The following is a 13,385-nucleotide window of genomic DNA, read 5'->3' on the forward strand; positions in this document are numbered from 1 at the left end:
TCCCGATTCCAATAAAACGTTGCCATAGGGTTTGTTCATTATAGATGGGTTTTGAAGGAGTTGACATCAGTCAATGTCAAGGCATCTCGGGGTGGGCATGCAAGTCGAAGGTTCTGGCTGTTCACTGGATGTGTAGGCGCCAGGGTAGGATTGGGTTTCGGTTTAAGAAGCAGTGTTGTAATTGGACGGTTGTGCAGATCTTCAACCCAGTCACACAGCCCGTGGCCCGTGGGGTTTGCGGACTATCGCGGAGACGGATTTGGAATTCATTTTACCGCAGATCGGCAGGGCACGCCGAAACCTAAACGACTCCCTTGGGGCCTGAGCAGCGTCTCTTGACACTCCTGTAGCTGTGCGTGCTCAATAAACGCTATAGCCAAGATAACGATCATTTATAGGGAATACACAGTGATACACATGACAACCATAGCTGTGTCATGGGATGTGCGAGAATGATCCATGATCGGCATGACACCTCCATCTTTCTGTCTGGATTGTAGCCCAAACTTGTTACAAATTTGGGGCCGGAAAGGATGGAGGAGTGGTGGGAGATTCCCGGATACTCGTCGCCGCTTCGCAAACCTGCATTTGGAGGGTCAGCTTCAATCTGAAGTCAAGGGTCACTATTGCGCAGATTTCGGACACATGATGCTGCACCAGTTCGTCCGAGTTTCTGATACACGCAATGCGTAATGGGCAGTTGATGAAAAGCAGGTCCTCGGATTTGCACGTGGATGGGGGCAGGAAGGGCATGAATGAAATGCCTAATACGCTCATCAACCTGACATCGTTACGCGGCAGATCGGTATTGCCAAATGAACTATCTTCGTCAAGATTTTATCAGCGCCGAATATCCAGATGCCAATCCTCGCTTGTTTCAGCGGCGCTCTAGCCGACATCGTCAATCCCTAAAAGGCTCTGCAACTCCCTGATAGTCCTCTTTCCTCTTTCTACCATTCTATTAGGCATTCTCAACCGCACAGAGAAGGTGCCTTTTTCATTCTTCTGGTCCTCTTCGCCAACTTATGCTCAACGTGCAGTACTATCACCTCGGGGTTGTACTTCCTCACCTTTTTGATTTCTACACCATTTCTCAAAGCGTTTGTTTACTCGCCTCGGGTTTGAAAAACGTCAATTTTTCCTGATACATATCCCTTTTCGGCGTCCGGCCTCTCAAATTGCATCCGATCACACTAACATCTTCTACACGCTATATAAACCTCATAGTACACCACCACCCACTCCTTTCGGCATCGGCGCTCCTCCCCCTCCTCAACTACACAGACACCCAAACACTACTTATCCCGCACTACCTGTCCTCCAATGAAGTCCTCCCAGCACCAAAAATCATCGAGTGGCATCTCTCTCCCCAGCATCCATGAGATGTTTCCAGGTACGAAATTGATTCGTCGTTGTGCTCTTAACTAAGTTATCGCCATCTACCGTAACCGTAGAACATCTCATGAAAACTCGAGACGACGCTGTTCATAGCCATCGTAGAAATTCCGTTGTATGCTGCCACCTCCTCTTCATTGTATTGCTTTGTTCATTTTATTTAGTTCAAGTCCGATTTTCGTCCTTACGCTGAAAGGCTATCGAATGTCCGACACCCTACTTTCCAACAGCATTCCCCAGGCGCCGATCATGGTCACCATTATACGTCCCCCGGTTCCCCCGAAACGGCGTATAGAGGTCGACCAACTACCACAGGCTCACATCAAGGCTTCCACGATGACCACGACCTCGAGGTCCATTCTCGCGACTCCACTACTCAGTCCGGTTCGAGAATTTATTCATACAACGTATTAAGGTCCGATCCTACTCGCAAGTCGTTACAGCATCTTACATCAAGTGCAACACTGCCTAACCGCGGTGCGAATGGGTCCAGTACAAACGCCTCGGTCGGCGTTGCTAGCGGATCGTCCCCCGCATTTCGAGTTTCAGTTCCCTCGGCTTCTCTACCCTCCCCCGATGTCTCGCCTTCTCATTCTAGGATTTTACCCAATTCTGGCTCAGGGATACTGACCATCGACATCAAGGAGGAGCGGCGAGCTTACCCTGCTATAATTTCGTTCCCCGCTGCAGGGTCGGGGTCCGTCAAGGCCGATCATCCCCTACAGGAACCTTCCCCTAATCCTAGCGACGAGGAAGGAAACGAGGAAGAAAATAATGGCAAAAAACACGTCTGTCCAACTTGCTCCAAACGATTTAATCGACCGAGTAGTTTGCGAATCCACGTGAATACTCATACAGGCGCTACTCGTAAGTATTAATGAGTATTCCCCTGGGTCGTGACGATCACTGACAGCCCTTTTCCTCACCTGTGCAGCGTTCAGATGCCCGTGGCCAAGTTGCGGTCGGGAGTTCAATGTAAATTCAAACATGAGAAGACACTACCGTAATCACACCACTCCTGGGTTCTCTCGCGCTCAGTCTAATGATAGTCGTCGAAGGCGCAGGAATGTCGCCACTCCGCAAACTCATGTATTTCCGAGCGCCCAACCATCCTCCAATATTTCCCGGTTACAGGCCGCTGGATCGTATATGCCCTCACCACCAATCTCCACGTTCTGCATGAGCGAGGACTCTGACGAGTGTGACTCCGACTCTATGGAGGCTGATTCATACTCAAAGGGTGAAGAAGAAGACGAATTACTCGGCTACGAGTCTCAGGCCGATCACAAGGCCGCTTCCTACCCACCACCACAATCTTTCACTCACATGAACCGGGTTACAGCCTCATCAAATGGAATATTTGATACTCCTCATCACCCCGTTGGCTCACCCAGACATCGTCCCTACCCACAAGGGTACCGTCAATCTTCGACTCCTGGATCAATTTGTCACTCTCCATCTGCTTCGCCATCGCTTTCGCCGTCACCTCCTCCATCAAGAGAACAGCTTTACACACCATCAGCGCCATATTTACGTTCTGTCGCTGATCAAAAGGTCTCCACGGCGCTCAGACCAGCCTTCCATACTTCTCGGATATCATCTGAGCGCGTAAGCAGATCCGACCGCATGTCTGACGCTTGGTAGTATTTTTGTCTACACTGGCCTTCATCATATTATTTATTCGCCATATTCCTGACCCACAATTGTCTATGTACCAGCTTTCTTGTAGCCATCTTGTCCCCATTCAATAACGTTTCGGTCTTGTGTCATTTTTTTCTCGTTTGATAGCCCTTTGCTGGTTTTTAGGTCGGCTCCGCAAGGAGCACAGAAGGTCAAATTACACGGCCATGATCCGCCATTGCATCATTTGAGCTGCGCACAGTGGAGGTCTCCACAAGGTCGTTACCTTCGGATTATCCGTATTTGCCTTTCGTGTGTGAATTTGGCCAAGATTGTTATCCTCGGTAGGAACTTGGAGCACCTCCTTCGCTCCAATACAATGTATTTGAGTTACCGTGAGATTGCTTCGACGGCACGCATGCAACGGGGTACTTAACTGTGGGCATGGGGCGCAGTTTCTCCGCGGCATCTTTGTGAATATCACCCCTCGAGGGGAAATGAGAAGCCTCTGACTAGAGGGGCGGTACATCTTGAGAATTCGTTGCGCGTGCTCCAGCTGAATATCTATCTCAGTTACCTTTTCTCATGAATCATGAGACGACTTCCTCTGATTTAGCCCAATTTCTCCAACTTGTACCGATAACTAAGAGGCGCTCAGCCCTGCACGCACCACCTGCAGATCAACTGATCTTCCCCTTCCGGTTTGGCTGCGGAAATCCTTCCCCTTAAAACTTAATTCTCTCTTGAAAAGGCCCAATTACGGGCCGTTTTACATTGGATGCGTATTGATCATGAGCGCTATGTGAGCGGGCCGAAGTTGGAGCAGGTTCGTGTTTCCTTCCATGCCTGGGGATCGGACGTTTATTTAAAGGAGAAGACGCTTTGAGCAATCTCCACGACGTCCTGGCCAGGCGGGTAAGCATCCCAATATGAAACTGCCTGCCACCGCATGCACTATCGAGGAGAATATCATGATCAGACTGTTGATCTGCAAACACTACGTTTTGATGTGATCGCGACTTCACGCATTTGAAAATGCCAAGGGAATCGGAGGCAAATCTCGACGATCACGGATAAAAAGAGCTGCTGATCAACTCTGCAGATTGGCAGTTACCAATTGACCTTAATAGAAATGACCTGATACAAATAGGGATTGCGTGTGATCTGCAATGCGAGCCCCGTTGGAGCCCTTGATAGGATTATTCTCGGAGGCCGTCTCTAGTTGGTCTCTAGCCGTCTCCCCGTGTGGGATTCGACAGCGTGTTGCGTGCAGGGATTTGAAAAAAATTTCCAAAAATTCAAATAAATGCGGTGTTCTGACTCACGTTGGTTCGAGTCTGGAAGCTGGAACGGTGTTGCGTCGGTGCAAGAAGTTACAGAGCAGGAGAAGGTATTGGCAAACACATGCAAATACTATGTTTGAACCAAACCTTTCATCTTGAGGTTGCATTTACATCATGGCACTTCGGCTCTTGGACCTCAAATTATTGCTATGGCTATGTAGGAGCACGGGGTTTGGCGATAGTAATTATTCAATGGTAAGAAAACGTAGTATGGTAGATTTGCATAGAATGTACGTACATGTACGTTGTAAGTAAATACGGACACTTCATCGTAAACGTCCTAAAATTTCCTAGAAGTAACCTCAGAAAAGAAGTGAGGGTATAGGTAAATGCTGTCCACAGCGAAAGCAGCCTGAAAGAAAGAAGCGAGAGAATCGCTCAAGATGAGCCACGAGGCCATGGACAGTCAAAACGAGGAATTAGAGCTTCAACTTTCCACCTTTTAATTCTCTTTAGCCGCTTCGGCCTCGGCCTTCCTGAAGTCCTCCATCGCCGTGCGGATTGCCTTGGACCTCTTCACCGTGTCCAACAACCCCTGCGTCCGCGTAGGCCTCCACCCGTCGGGCAACTTCTCTTCTTGGATCCACCTTCGCATCCAAGCAGCCGGAATCCCTAGTTTATCCGTCCCCGCCCCCTCCTCCCACACTCCTAGTATAATTGCCATCTCCCCCCTCGCAATCTCAGCATGCACCCCGTCCAACACTGGGCTTTGCTTCTCCCTTCGTATCCGTGCTCTCGCAACATCTACTGCGTTCATCTTCTCGCCCCCTTCGACGTCATCGATTAACTTGTCCACTAATCCTGCGTCGATCTCTATCGGGGCGTACACTTCACCGGCGGGAGTATCGTGATGCACCAGACTCGCGTTGTGCTCGACTTGGCCGTGTTTCCCGATTTCAAATAACGAAACTCGGCGGAAAGTCTTCCGCAGGACGAGAAATCCAACATGGGAAAGGAAGAGCGCTAAGGGCGTTGAGAGCCCGTAGCATGCTTTCAACCCGGTGACGATTTCCGAGGCGCTGATGTTTTTGCCGTTACGGGAACTACGAACGTTGAGGTTGTGACGAAGATGGGTTAGGGGCCCGAATCCACGTACATGTAACCATGATTGGCCATGGTGTTGAGCGCCGGACAAGGGGAGCGGCTATCTTCTGGTTGGGCGGCACAGAAATCGTGTGTTTGTCCTGTAACGGGGCAGGTCTTGCCCTTGTGTTCGTGCACCGCTGGATGGGATTCTGGGAGGGCAGAGGACGACATCGTGGGCGTTGGCGTAGGATGAGGTGGGGGGACAAGAGGGATTTACCTAACAAGCTTGGACGGACTTTAAGAGCATTTTGAACGACAGGAACCGTTCATACCAGTGCTTCGGATACCAAGTACTTCTTAGGCGCTGACGGCGGCGCTCTCGTAAGTCTTGTCAAATGATAAGACGCAAGGCTGTGTTGTATGACTACTTTGTTACAATCGGCGACGGACTTTTCGTCAACTTCTCGCGCTGAGTAGGGCAGACAGGAAAAGAGGAGGGGACGGAAAATATCGGCAGATGACTGCCACCGAGATCATGAGAACAAAAATCCGTGTATGTCGGATATAGCTACCGAAAGGCACAGCCACGCAGCTTTTGAGCCTGTCCTCCATCATCATGATCGTCAGAGTGTGCCTTGCGGTGTGCGACCACTCCACACAGGAAAAACAGGTGAAAGTCCTGTGGGTGATGCATCTGACGTTTATCTTCTGGAAAAACAAACTCCACTACACGGGGGCAAAGATTCGAGTTAGATCTAAGAAATGGGGTCCATCCATGATACCATGGTGAAACGTCATTCAGTTCATCGCGGTTTGTACTTCCAAAGACACTGCGTAGACGAACTTGTCAGGAAACGGAGAAGCGGATAAGCCGGAAGAAAGACCTGCAAAACGAACTGTATCACTCAGCTCTCATGGTAACAATCTCGGAGTATACAACTCTTCATTTAGATTCCTAGTCCAGGATCGTCAGACGTCAGGGGACCTTTCCCTGGGGGTTACGCAGCTCGGTGAATTTTGGAAAGCTCGCCATACGTTCGCATTCAAGATAGCCGAGCTACATACCTCTTACGCGTTCGATGAGCGTTTGAAGCGTAAGCTGCTTGGACAGAGAGAGATGGGTGAACTGGGTGAAAAAATAAGCGCAGCCAGTGAGGACCGATAGCCGAAAAACTTACGCCATGGTGGCTATATGCGGGTAGATTTCCTGCTGCAACCTCATGACTTGGCAGAAATGGAGAATGGGCCTGTACACATCTATGATCTGGCACAATTGGACAGTAATAGAGGCAAAACGAAAAACTGAGAAGCACTGACGACATCAGGTCGGAAACATACTAACCAGCGATGGATTGTTGCGTCGAACGACAAAACGAAGAAGCCCCGATTATGCACTGAAAAAACGGACCAGCGACGATGCCATTCCCGACAGAAACTTGAGCCTGGCTGTAGCGAAGGAGGGTGCCGGAGGGAATTTCGAAGAAAGCCAGGAAAAATGAGGTATCATAACCAAAGGAGAGTGTTGTTCTCGTGGCGGAGATGAGGGTTGCCAAGATTCGATTGAGAGGAAATTTTTGGAAGCTCTACGAAATTCAAAGGAACAGACAACAAGGCCTGTTACATCTGAGAGCGCGCTAACAGTACTAGTGCACGTGTTTGTTTGCAACCTGCTGCACGTGCCGCGTTAATCGTCTCAGCCTGAGCTTGAGCCTTGCTCCCAGCCTTCACTGATTCCGCCGACAAACTTACACTGTGACCACCAAGCTCAAACCGAGCTGATCTTATTCGGTGCCCTCTCTGGCACATTCTGCTCATTTTCAGGTTGATATTCTTGATTTCCTCAATAGGCTCTCCCGTTGCTCTCCCGCAAAGACATCACGACCTGGTTCTGCTCTCGCTGGTTCAACTTCATGTGTCGTCTGACCCCACGACTGAGAGTCGGCTGCGAGCCTTGTGCCTAATCCTAGTGTGGATGAAACCGTAAAAGAAATTGGTGGGCTTCATTGCCTTGGAAACTGACGTTTGGATCTAACAAACTTACAGAAGCAAGCAAAAACCTCTCTTGACTTACCTAGTTAAGACCGCTGAATGTTTTCCAAATGGCTAGTGAGTCACATGTAGGAACATTGTGTCCTTTTCTGATTTTCAAGCTCTCCAATGCGACTGACCAAAACTCCCCAGAATACTGAATTTCTTTGGGGCCTACGAGTTTCTTCTCGGATTTTGCCCTCCCGTTGTGCAGGGATGAGCGGAAGTGGCTTCTTTACCTAATTGATAGTTGCAGTCTGCAATACGTGCTACAGGGCCTTCCTCCTCAATAACATGGTATCACCGTTTTCCGATTAACCTCATGCCGTTTCTTTTTTACGTGAAATTTTTCTGTAAGTTTGAAAAACTTCACTGTATACACAGGACTGATCGACCCAAAAATATCCATTAGAGCTTGATGCGATGTCTCGCTTTAACGATGAAAATAGTTGGTATGTCTACGCCAACGCGTTACCTGATCAAGTCCAGTAACGCTTTTTTTTTGCTGCGGCAATAGTAAACTTTGTGTCGCAGGGGGGCGCGAAAAACCTCGTCAAGATCACTGGGGTGGTTACGTGGGTCGGGTCGTGTGGGGCGATATACGCAAAGTCCGCAGGTGGTGCCATTGATCACTTCGAAGACCGACGGGCGTCCCACGACGATCAAGTGGCTGGGAAGCTCAGACCGGCATACCTATGAGTGCCCGAGGGACTCCGGGCAAAGAAACGATATGTCTCAAGTCCGAGGAAGTCAGGTTCTATTTCAGAAGTAAGTGACTGAGCGTTAAACACTAGCTGGCGGACTTACTCCCTGAACACTTGTTGATCAGGGTCATCTCTTCGTATTCTGAGGTGACCACCTCGGACACATGGATAATTTATTGAAGGCAAGTGAAGTGGTCCCTGAGCTGACGATGGCCCAACTGATTCCGCGGCTAGGTTGGCACAAAATGACACCGTAAATTTCGCACTCGTGTTTATGCGGAGGGGAGTCATCGATCACTTTAAGGTTTTAGTGGGTATCTTAACCTTCAAGCGAAGGTGACTCCATAACAACATCAATCCACTGGCGCGACGGCTAGTCGAGACGAAATTTCTCACTACGAGAGTGCCATGTTATCTGGGTTTCCAGGTGAGAAAATCATCCCACTTTGTCGGAGATTGAGAGGTGATTGTTAATTTTTGGGCCTGGAGACAAATACTATGTCCCCTCGCAGAGATGGGCCCTATGCCATCCTGGAGGCGGGATCCCTTGGTGAGCCATCCACCCGTGTCTGCACTGCGCCGGGCTGTCTAATTGGAGGTTTGGCGCACCATATAGGGAACGAGCAAAGTCCCAGAGCCATGTAACCCCCCCACCGTGGATAATCAATAATCCCTGCATCTCCTGATCACGTCGTTTTCCATGGCCCATCTGACTGCCCGCGGATATGTTGTCTTTGTTGACACCCTTTCTCTGACTTACCCCCGAAGTTGTTCCTCTCAACCACGGAAATTCTTCCAATGACATGCGTCGCCAGCGGCATATAAGACAAGGCTCTCCACTCCATTTCAGCAGCTCTTTCAACATACAATCCTCGCCAACAAATAGCCTCTCAACCGCAATGCCTTCAATTATCGCTTTATCCTGCCATAACCTCCCAACTCCTTCAACCGTGCTTAAAGCCGCGTCCCGTTTTTCTCTACACACATTGAGCCCCCGATCTTGGGCAGTGTCCTTTGGTAAGTAAATTGTCGCTTACAAGAAAGAAATTTAACGCGTCTACGACACTACCTTAGCACGCACGTCGATACTTGCGGTCCTCGACAAGGCGATCACAATTGGGCACCTTACTATCTCCGATTCTGAAGGGACACACTATTACGGAAAATACCAAAAAGGGTGCAACGATGTGCATCTCAAAGTCATCAATGATACTTTCTGGTTGAGGATCTTACTGTAAGTAGCATTTTACTTTTTAGAAATCTCGGTCGAGCTAAGTTGGGTACTTTTAGATCTGGTGATCTCGGTTGTAAGTTGTTCTGTCAAGCCGCCGGTCATGCATAAGTCATTAATGGACATTCGACCAACAGTCAGCGAAGCATATCTAATTGGCGATGTTGAAGTCTCTAGCCTCAAGGGAGCTATGCACGTACGCGGATTCGGTTTATGATGTCACAACAGATGCTAAAATCACTCAAATAGCTGTGGCTAGAGAATGAGTCCGGGATGGCCGACACACTCTCTTCAACCGTTGCAAAAGTATCTACCGCGATGAGCGGGCTCTATAACAGCTTCCTCGGCCAGACACGCTCTCAAGCGCGTCTTAATGCTATCGCCAGCTATGATCAATCTAATGAATTGTTCAAGGTGTGTCGACTCTTTCCCATTACCTTTGAACTCCAACTAAAGGACGCGACGTCATCAGGCATTCCTGAGCAAGGAGATGATGTACTCATGCGCTCTGTGGAGCGAAGCAGAAGGCGGCGTTCGGGGGGATCTCGAGATGGGACCGACACTTGGGGATCTGGAAGCGGCTCAGCGACGAAAGGTCCACCATGTACTTCGCGCAGCGCGCGTGAAAACCGGACACAGAATTCTTGAGTTTGGCAGTGGATGGGGTGGTCTCGCCATCGAAATATGTGCACCATTAGCAATCTTTTCCCAATCCGTCTAACTAGTCACTCAGGCTGCGCGTTCTTTCGGATGCGAAGTTGATACATTGACACTCTCAAGAGAACAAAAATCACTCGCGGAAGAACGCATCAAAGAGGCCGGTTTGGAGGGCCGAATCAGAGTCCACCTTCTCGATTACCGTGAAATTCCAGCCGAATTCGAAAAGGCGTTCGACGCTTTTGTCAGTGTCGAAATGCTTGAGGTGAGTATCTTTCTCAAGCACAAGGGAAGTCGTCTGATAAACATTGTAGCATGTGGGAGCGAAACACTATAACACTTATTTCAGGCTGGTAGACTTTGCTCTGAAATCCAATGATGCTACGGTCGTCGTCACCTCCTCCACCTTCCCAGAGTCGAGGTTCTCCAGTTACCAGTACGTTCTTTTTCAAAAAATCTTCCTGACTTTTCTTAATTTTTACCACAGAGCTGAAGATTTCATGCGCAAATACATGTGGCCTAACTCTTGCCTGCCCAGCGCAACAGCCTTGATCACTGCTGCTCAAGCTGGATCACAAGGCCGATTCAACCTTGAGGGCGTTGAGAACCACGCAGCTCGTCAGTTTTTCTAAAAAATCAACATGCCACTTCATCCCATCTCATACATACCTCTCTGCAGACTATCCCCGCACGCTTCGAGAATGGGGAAGGCGTTTGGAAGCGAACTTGACGCAAGAGCTCATCTTAAAAGACTACCCAGCTCTTCGAGATGTCCACGAGTATGCGGCGTTCAAGCGGAAGTGGGAATACCTTTTTGCGTATGCTGGGGCTGGCTTCGCAAAGGGATATATTACTTGCCATATGCTCACGTTTATTCGTCAAGTGGGTAGCATTTATCTCAGCATTCAATTCCCATCTGACATACTTCCCTTTATTTAGAATGATACACCAGTTCACTGTGATTGATTTCGGGATTGCAAACGATCAGAAGTGACTTTCACTCTCCTACTTCTTCCTATAATTAGTAGCCAACATTCACTACATTTAATATTAATCACTCAATCACGGAAAGAACATTATCACACCCATAGACAGCATATCTATATATAAAAATCAATTTTTTATTGCCATAGCCTGATGCAATGGAAAAATGAAACCACAGCGAAAGAAAAAAAATAGCCACTCATCCGCCGAGCCTGGGATGCGAGATTCCATAATCGATTGTCCGACAGTCTGACATCTTTACATATCTGTTGAACAATATACCCTCCAAGCCCGAGTTGGATTTCCTGCTAGCGGCGCCGATCCTGGACCACCTTTTCAAAATCTGAAATCGGCTAGCAATTGGATGCCCTGAGCAAGGATCAGTTGGCTTAAACACGCACACCTGAGGGCTACATCCTCACAAGGAATAACCCTGGAGAGCAAAACCACCTGGGCCATCGTTGCGAGGTTCACACTTGACGCGGCGTTGAGCAGAGGTTTGACATCGGATGGTCGGCCAACACCTCTACAGACTCAGACGCGGTCACATCGTTTGCTTAACGATTGGCGCCCACGCGCCGCGTTTTGTAGATCTCGATAAATTTCTACCCAAGGGAGATAGAGGCTGGTCAGCGTTCAATTTTATCTTTTGTCATCCTTTTCTTTTTCTTTTGAAAAAGGCCGTATCTTGTTTCAAGGGTAGGAGCAAGGGCGGGCTCCACAGAGACCGAAGAACAAATCTTGCGGTATCTGAGAAAATTAACGTCAAGACCCTGAGGGAGAAGCCATTCACAGCAACGAGGAAAACCCTTCCAACCATGCCTTTTTCGCATTCTCGCACCGCTTAACTACGCGCTAAACTCAAACTACAAATAGTCAGCACCGGTTTGTAGTGAATCGGGATTAACGAACCTTGCTGGCGACGCGTTTATGACCCTCCTCGAGATCCAAATCTTGTGAAAAGCGCCAGACTCTCCAGTTGCACCTCGAAATGTCAAAGATGTGCTCGATTTTCCCGATTTTGTTGAAGGTTGTTAAGCAAAAAATAATAAAACAACAGGTGTCAAGGTAGTCTTCCCAGGTCCGTCAAATCAATATATCTCCTTCAGGCCAATTGTTGTTCAAGGTATTGTTTCTGAGAGCAACCTGGCTGTTTTAAATAACCTAATGGGCGTCTGAAAGAAGAAGAATTGGTCAAAGGATCGGCGAGAGGCGGAAAAGACTGGGAAAACGACGGGCGCGATGAGGTCACCACCGTAAGGCCCGCAACAGCTACATAGACGTCAAGTTCGACCGAAAAAGACCACATGGTTGTTTCAGCAACAACACAAAAAAATGATGGCATGCTGAGGCATGTAAACCTTTTTTGGGGTCAGCGCGGAAAAGGTTGCATAATTTGCTCAGGCAAGGCGGGCTTTTTTTTTGTCCCAAGCCCCAAGCAGCGAAGAATAACCCCGTCACAGTAATCGCCAATTCCGTTCCTATACAAATTGGTCAAGATATAATCTCACCCCCACGCTCACAACTCAACTCGATCCTGACCTGATGGGGCAATCTTGGCTGTTGACGTACTAACCACCCCTTGAACCCACCCCTTGAATGCCTCCTATGTGCAGGCTACAGGATTTTGGACATTGCCGCTGCCAGTTGCTGCCAGGTGTGGGAAGCTTCGGAGTCCCTAATATGTAGATCTTGGATGCACCTGTGGAGCGAAGGAGAGCCTATACAAAAACCGCTGAACACTCAGTTCAGGTTTGAGTGATGTGCACGAAAGCCGACAATATATTTCCCAAAGGCCGGTTTGACAAGATAAAAACCCATTGCATTGAGATCTGAGACTTATGGCCTCTGAAATATGGTGTGATGTTCGGATTCCCAAAGAGGTGCATGTACCTCATGATTTCTGAACTCGGGGTTACGCTCGCTCCGCATCGCTTGGTGGACTCCAGAATCCACCCGCATCGCAAGAATACGGCCATTTTTCACCTGTGGGTTTCATGTCAATAGCATGGTTCAAGTCAGCATTACAATCTCTTACTCTCCCGCCAACCGTTATCCCGGCCTGTCTCCTGTCTAAAAGCGTGAAAGGTGGCCTGTAGGCTCGCTCCTGGAAGTTCGGGACATTGGCTAGTTTACCCGTCTCATGCAAGGACGTCGATAGCCTGGCTGCCATCTGAGAGGTGGTGAGAATGCCGTAGAGGAGACTGAGATGGCGACCTACACGGAGTTCACGAAGCACCGTCCAGATGCCAACCTGCCCCTTAACCAGTACACAAGTACGAAAAAAAGCTCAGCTCAAACCTCGTAGCCAACTTGCTAGGTTGGGGGCTTTCCATCGATGTCCTCCCATCCATGACGACTCTCACACCCATATGAGTCCTCATCACCCACATGAGC

General features: G+C 48.9%; 4 protein-coding genes across 4 annotated transcripts; 3 read left to right on the plus strand and 1 right to left on the minus strand.

Moving 5' to 3' along the window:
• Positions 1-1,378: 1,378 nt before the first annotated feature.
• Positions 1,379-3,196, plus strand: LACBIDRAFT_295582 (uncharacterized protein; the record flags this gene model as incomplete). The annotated part of the gene is made up of 3 exons (XM_001887795.1): positions 1,379-1,393; positions 1,560-2,262; positions 2,309-3,196. 3 exons carry the CDS (start codon positions 1,379-1,381, stop codon positions 3,037-3,039), a joined length of 1,449 nt encoding a protein of 482 aa, XP_001887830.1. The 3' UTR covers positions 3,040-3,196.
• Positions 3,197-4,547: 1,351 nt separating this feature from the next.
• LACBIDRAFT_295583 (uncharacterized protein) lies at positions 4,548-5,615 on the minus strand (the record flags this gene model as incomplete). Its single annotated transcript, XM_001887861.1, has 2 exons — positions 4,548-5,401; positions 5,455-5,615. The coding sequence occupies 2 exons, from the start codon at positions 5,613-5,615 to the stop codon at positions 4,801-4,803; spliced, it is 762 nt and encodes a 253-aa protein (XP_001887896.1). The 3' UTR covers positions 4,548-4,800.
• A 1,868-nt stretch (positions 5,616-7,483) lies between these two features.
• On the plus strand, positions 7,484-8,296 carry LACBIDRAFT_333223 (uncharacterized protein; the record flags this gene model as incomplete). Its single annotated transcript, XM_001887796.1, has 6 exons — positions 7,484-7,490; positions 7,688-7,765; positions 7,862-7,864; positions 7,947-7,987; positions 8,029-8,180; positions 8,242-8,296. 6 exons carry the CDS (start codon positions 7,484-7,486, stop codon positions 8,294-8,296), a joined length of 336 nt encoding a protein of 111 aa, XP_001887831.1.
• A 719-nt stretch (positions 8,297-9,015) lies between these two features.
• On the plus strand, positions 9,016-10,970 carry CFS3.4 (cyclopropane-fatty-acyl-phospholipid synthase; the record flags this gene model as incomplete). The annotated part of the gene is made up of 11 exons (XM_001887797.1): positions 9,016-9,133; positions 9,191-9,350; positions 9,407-9,423; positions 9,485-9,543; positions 9,597-9,761; positions 9,820-10,033; positions 10,073-10,269; positions 10,319-10,440; positions 10,492-10,622; positions 10,684-10,886; positions 10,944-10,970. The coding sequence occupies 11 exons, from the start codon at positions 9,016-9,018 to the stop codon at positions 10,968-10,970; spliced, it is 1,413 nt and encodes a 470-aa protein (XP_001887832.1).
• Positions 10,971-13,385: the final 2,415 nt, after the last annotated feature.

This window comes from Laccaria bicolor, genomic scaffold, assembly GCF_000143565.1.
Source record: "Laccaria bicolor S238N-H82 LACBIscaffold_48 genomic scaffold, whole genome shotgun sequence".
In the NCBI taxonomy this organism is placed as follows: domain Eukaryota; kingdom Fungi; phylum Basidiomycota; class Agaricomycetes; order Agaricales; family Hydnangiaceae; genus Laccaria; species Laccaria bicolor.